General features: G+C 42.3%; 1 protein-coding gene across 1 annotated transcript in view; it reads right to left on the bottom strand.

Annotated features, from left to right (window-relative positions):
* The window catches only part of fech (ferrochelatase), a 39,053-nt gene that overhangs the window by 13,746 nt on the left and 19,307 nt on the right, over positions 1-6,000 (bottom strand). The window contains exons 6-7 of the mRNA XM_084325139.1: positions 3,690-3,796; positions 477-575 (exon numbers count right to left, since the gene is read on the bottom strand). Of these exons, the coding sequence (XP_084181265.1) occupies positions 477-575; positions 3,690-3,796 (206 nt within the window). The remainder of the gene's footprint in view (positions 1-476; positions 576-3,689; positions 3,797-6,000) is intronic.

Below are 6,000 nucleotides of genomic sequence, written 5' to 3'. Positions count from 1 at the left end.
AATGTATAAGGAAGTTGCATTGTTCATTTCAATACCTGTAATAGTACAGTAGTCAAGTCCACACACACACACACACACACGTGCATTCAGTTAAGTTGGAATATGACTGTAATACAAACAGTTCAGTTTGTCAGGTACATGCAACACAGATTACAGTGTTTACATCCGTCTGCTTGAGAAAATACCATGTTCTGCAATAAAAATGATTGAAGTGAGATGAACAGACTGAACTTTATTTTATTAGATAAAACATGTTGACATAGTTTTACTTTGCAGTTGAAAAAAGGTAATAAATTAAATTTGATAAAAAAAAATCAAAAACGTTTGAAATATTCGCAATACTCGCAATATATTTAGTATCGCGATAGTATCGTATCGTGAGGTCTCTGGCGATTCCCACCCCTAACAGATAGGAGGGGAGAAAACCAAGAACGTACTTAAATAAATATGAGCTTCTCACAGCAGATGGTACTTACAGTCATGGGTAAGGAGTGCGCAGAGAACAGAATGACCACATCATCCCTCTTCTCTTCCGGAAACTTCTGCAGCTCGTTGAGGACGTGCTCCGCAAAGCACTGCGGCGAAAAGAGAAAACAAATAGTCGCCATTAATAATAATCCCATTGGTTTACTTGTAAAATGCTCTGCGAAAAAAAACACAAATCAGTTCATCTACCAACAGACTACAGTAGCAGAAACAAACAAGTAGCTCTGCTGGACTGGAGCAAAGTGAACACTACTGTAACCAAGGAAGACGACTGGTTTCTCCTCATCAATGTGCATGAAGGAGCGGCTGGGTAGTGTAGAGGTCTAAGCACTGGAGCAACTGGGTAGTGTAGAGGTCTAAGCACTGGAGCAGCTGGGTAGTGTAGAGGTCTAAGCACTGGAGCAACTGGGTAGTGTAGAGGTCTAAGCACTGGAGCAGCTGGGTAGTGTAGAGGTCTAAGCACTAGGAGCAGCTGGGTAGTGTAGAGGTCTAAGCACTAGGAGCAGCTGGGTAGTGTAGAGGTCTGATCACTGAAGCAACTGGGTCGTGTAGAGGTCTAAGCACTGGAGCAACTGGGTAGTGTAGAGGTCTAAGCACTGGAGCAACTGGGTAGTGTAGAGGTCTAAGCTCTGGAGCAACTGGGTAGTGTAGAGGTCTAAGCACTAGGAGCAGCTGGGTAGTGTAGAGGTCTAAGCACTGGAGCAACTGGGTAGTGTAGAGGTCTAAGCTCTGGAGCGGCTGGGTAGTATATATATTTTTAATCCCCCCCACTCCTAATAGGTGTCTTCCATTTACGGTTAGCTTGGAGGCCTCCAGTGAGGTTATGGTACGGGTTAAGTTTACAAAAAACTATACCAGGGACAATCTAATAGAAGTTCAAGGACAGCGAGTTCTCCGTAGAGGCCGTCCCGGACGTCCATTATGGTGCGGTGTGTGAGACGCCTGGCTGGCATGGAGTCCCCCCTGTGTGTGAGACGCCTGGCTGGCATGGAGTCCCCCCTGTGTGTGAGACGCCTGGCTGGCATGGAGTCCCCCCTGTGTGTGAGACGCCTGGCTGGCATGGAGTCCCCCCTGTGTGTGAGACACCTGGCTGTCATGGAGTCCCCCCTGTGTGTGAGACGCCTGGCTGTCATGGAGTCCCCTTCCATTGTGATCAGTGATTAGATGTTCCATTCGCCCAGCTCCGGGGCTCTGTGTCAGGGTTCGGTACAGCAGCAGGTGGGACATAAACAATTACACCATTACCTTTAAAAAAAAAAAAAGGACCCCATGACCAGCTGTCTTCATGAAAACACTTCATGTCTCGGGCCAAAGCTACTCAGGCCTAGGATTGGTAGTTACTATGACAACCAGCCTCAGTCCCCAATACCACCTGCTTGTTTCGACACAACCGTTGTGACGGCCATTGGGCTTCTTCATTGAGCGTGTATCCTTATCATTAGGGCACAAGTATCTTGTGTTTTATTATAAAAAAAATAGGGACAGTCTGTGAAATGGATACATTTTTCTATAATACTCTTTGAACTTAAATTTGACAAGTTTTACAAGTTTCTTTATTAGTTGTCATACAGAAATACAGAATACTTTTATATGAAATGCTTCTTTCCGTTACGCTCCTGAGAGTGTGCTAGATAAAAATAGATAAGTATAAAATAAGTATAAAATAGAAAGTAAAGTACGTAAACAAGTGTAAACAAAACAAAAGTGTTCCAATATACATACGGTATATACAATGCAGAGTAGAGAAAAAGTAACTGAGTTACAATACAATATACAGTACAATGCAGAAATGGGATGAGGTACAACTTAGGGTAAGGTGCAATGAGGTATGAGTTGTAGTGAAAATCTCTTTACCAATAAATATAAAGTGTGTTAAAGTGTCTAAACTGAGTAAAGTGGGTGCTACAGTGAGTTGTTTATTTAAAGTGAGTGTGTACGTGTGTGCTGTGAGTGTATTTGATGGTTTGTTACATAGTTTTATTGTCATTGAGCAATAAGTCTGAATGGTCTGAATATGTGTCATTGTCAAGCACATTGTCTGAATAAGTGTCTATAGACTGTCTGCTATTGATTCCAACTATATGTGCTTATATGAGCGAAAAATGGCCATTCTGCTGCAGCCAGTGGGAAGTTCACACGGACCATTTTCTGGCCTTCGAAGCTTCAGTAGTGATAATCGGTGAATAATGGAAGCTTGGCTCCTCCAGTGTGCAAAGTTTCAATGCAGCTGGCAGATGAGAGCTAGGTTTTCTTAACGTTGTCATGACTAAATGTCACACGGATGGGTGGCAGCATGTTGGCCAGTGTTGGACTACTACTCCCGCAGTAATAGCGTGTTAAATAAAAAACAGCCACCCTAAAATATAATTCACATAGTGTTATTTCTATAATACTGTACAGCTCAGTTTTGATTTTGTGAATATGAACAAGTCGCTCCTTAATGTGAATGTAGAGGATTCTAGTGACGATGGAGACAAATCCTGGAGCTGCTCCATAGACGTGAATAACAACTATGAGACAGTACCTCCTCGTGGTGATTTTACTGGGATATGGGCGCGGGACGGTGACACACCGGATGGTTTAGTGACGTCAAGTTTTTCACGCTAGTAATCTACTTGCCTTCAATATTGTCATGCGTCTTATCCCCCCCCCCCCCAGCCGTGCATGAGTGGGCAGTGGTGTGTGTAAAAAAAAAATTATAATCTAATTAGGGATGCTCGATATTGGCTTTTTTACCGATATAGTCCAACTCTTAATTTCCGATACCGATATCAACCGATACCGATATATGCAGGGTTTCCCCCCCGAGAAAACGGAATAATTTCAGGTAATTAACATTACATATCTCTTGTCGTGTAATTAACACAACATTATGCATACTTTGACAATAAAAAAATCTGAATGTGTTCTTACTTGCTTGCCTGGGTAAATAAAACCGATACCGATATTTTCCGATATCACATTTTTATGCCAATGTAGGCCGATAATATCGGACAGCCCTAAATCTTACCCTAACTAACCTTACCGTCATGCACTTGTCCTAATATACTAACCTACACTGTAGCACTCAACACTTTGGTGAACATTGTTACTCAGCTGATAGAGTTGTGCCCTTCCTGCTGACTTGTCGTACAGAACTTGTAAGTCGCTTTGGATAAAAGTGTCAGCTAAATGACTAAATGTAAATGTAATGTGTGTCTCACCTCAACCAACAGTGGGTGTGTGGGCCAGCGGTCGATGACGCTCCACCTCATCTTGGGCCTGTCGCCTCGGTTTCTATAGTAACGGTAGATGGCATTCAAACTGCTGCCTGCTCACAAATACCAACAAACAAACGAGAAAAAAAGAAGAAAAAAAGCACATTAACATTGCAAATGATACGCCCCTTTGGTTTATTAACAGGTCTGAAACTGCTACACTTGGGATTGAAGAAAGTGAGGGCAGTAATTATTACACTCATTTCAACGGTGGTTAGATCATCTTTAACCAGTGAGCAACAATTGATGAGCAACCAGACAACCTTCTAGCCCTACCCGAGTCTGCCCTATATCAGATTTCTTACTTATTCTCTGAGAAATCAGTTGAATCAGCCAGGCCCTAAATCACTAAGACATTGCTGCTCCTAATGACCCATCCAGATAGTTTTGGTGTGATTTGCACTGTCTTGGTAAATATTGGCTGTAGAGATGTCTGCCGTCAGATACAATGGAGCTCAGTAGGCACTTCTTAGTGGTGCTCAAAGCGCCAAGAAATGGCATTTGAAAAACTCAACAGCAACAAAGGAAACCCATTGAGCTGATGGCTGACATCTCTATGGCCAATATCTCCAAATCTAGGCAGATCACACCTAAAATATCTGGATGGATAGATAGCACTCCTAGTAAGGGAAGAAAATAGTTTTCTTGTGTTTTGGGTGACCTGCCCCTTTAAAATCTACATGATGCTTTGTGTGGTAAAAAAAACTATCCCAATTACAGATCCATTATATCAAAGACGCATTGCATCCAGACTGTTGTTATTGTTGTTGACTGTAGATGAGAACTATTGTATTGCACTGCACTATGTTATGCTAATTTATGTATATTTTATTGCACTGCTCTTATTCCGTCTATTTCTATACTCATTCTATGTATGCACTGTATGCATTGCTTTTATTGTCAGAAACCTGCTAATAGTCCTTTATTAGATAATTTGTATCATCATAATCAATAAGAAATCTATTAGTATTTTTTTAATAGATTAATAGATAATCTATTAAAATCTTTTTTTAAATCTTTTTTCATTGTGTGTGTGTGTGTGCGTGTAGGAAGTACTGTCTGTCTGTGTGAGTGTATAGGAAGTAGTGTGTGTGTGTGTGTGTGTGTGTGTGTGTGTGTGTGTGTGTGTGTGTGTGTGTGTGTGTGTGTGTGTGTGTGCGAAGTACTGTCTGTGTGTGTGTGTGCGTGTAGGAAGTAGTCTGTGTCTGTGTGTAGGAAGTAGTGTGTGTGTGTGTGTGTGTGTGTGTGTGTGTGTGTGTGTGTGTGTGTGTGTGTGTGTGTGTGTGTGTGTGTGTGTGTGTGTAGGAAGTACTGTGTGTGTGTGTGTGTGTGTGTGTGTGTGTGTGTGTATGTGTGTGCACATGTAAGTTCAAGGTTTTTGTGATGAAAAGAAGGTAAAACATTTTAAATAAATGTACAAAAGAAAAAAAAGTCCTCAGAGCTTATCAGACCCCGACAGAGCTGTGGGCAGCTGGGTGAGGCAGGGTGGGGTCCTGCAGCTGGGTGAGGCAGGGTGTGGTGCTGCTAGCCACACATGTTCACAGTTCTCTCATGACCAACTTCATAGACAATTCCTAGTGTTAGTCCTTGTATCAAGAGCCGACTCTTTTCTGACTCGAACTGAAAACAAAAACATGTCTCTGTTGCTATTTCATTTTTTGCTGGTGGGGCTACCAGCTTGTCTTTGGGGTTTGGATCATTGATGGCTGTAACTGAGGGGTACAATTCCCTGACTGTATTGTTAGATATGATATTTAATACCACTACCTCATGTACTTTAACTTCTGGCCACCCAGTACAAGATATAAGTATGATGAACACTTTCCCACCTGATGAAACGAACCAACACAAATGTACCAAATCGAATATTTAATACAGCAAAAGGTGTATACAACATTCACTTAATTACATTTATGATTTGAAATATGGAATATGCACTTTTATGGCAAATGAGTATTCGTAGGTAAATCAACATTGAATGTCCAATCTCTGGTTGCGCAGGGAGTAAGTATACAACCTGGAATATTTAGGAAACGATAGCGATGGTACTTAAATGATTATAGCTGGATACACTAAGGGGGGGGGGGGGGTCCCGCTGGTTGTAAGACAGTAGGAGGGGGGGGTTAGAGAAGCCGCTGGCGGTATCCCATCTGGCCGACGGTGTCTTGGGAGAATCCAAAGTCTTGGACACGGTGCCCACAGAACCTCGGGCCGCAGACGAATACAGCTGGACCCTCTGTGGAACGGTATCTGCCGG

Source organism: Notolepis coatsorum, assembly GCF_963971535.1.
Source record: "Notolepis coatsorum genome assembly, chromosome: 11".
Lineage (NCBI taxonomy): Eukaryota > Metazoa > Chordata > Actinopteri > Aulopiformes > Paralepididae > Notolepis > Notolepis coatsorum.
Note: the sequence above shows the minus strand (reverse complement) of the source record. Positions and strands in the feature narration are given on the sequence as shown.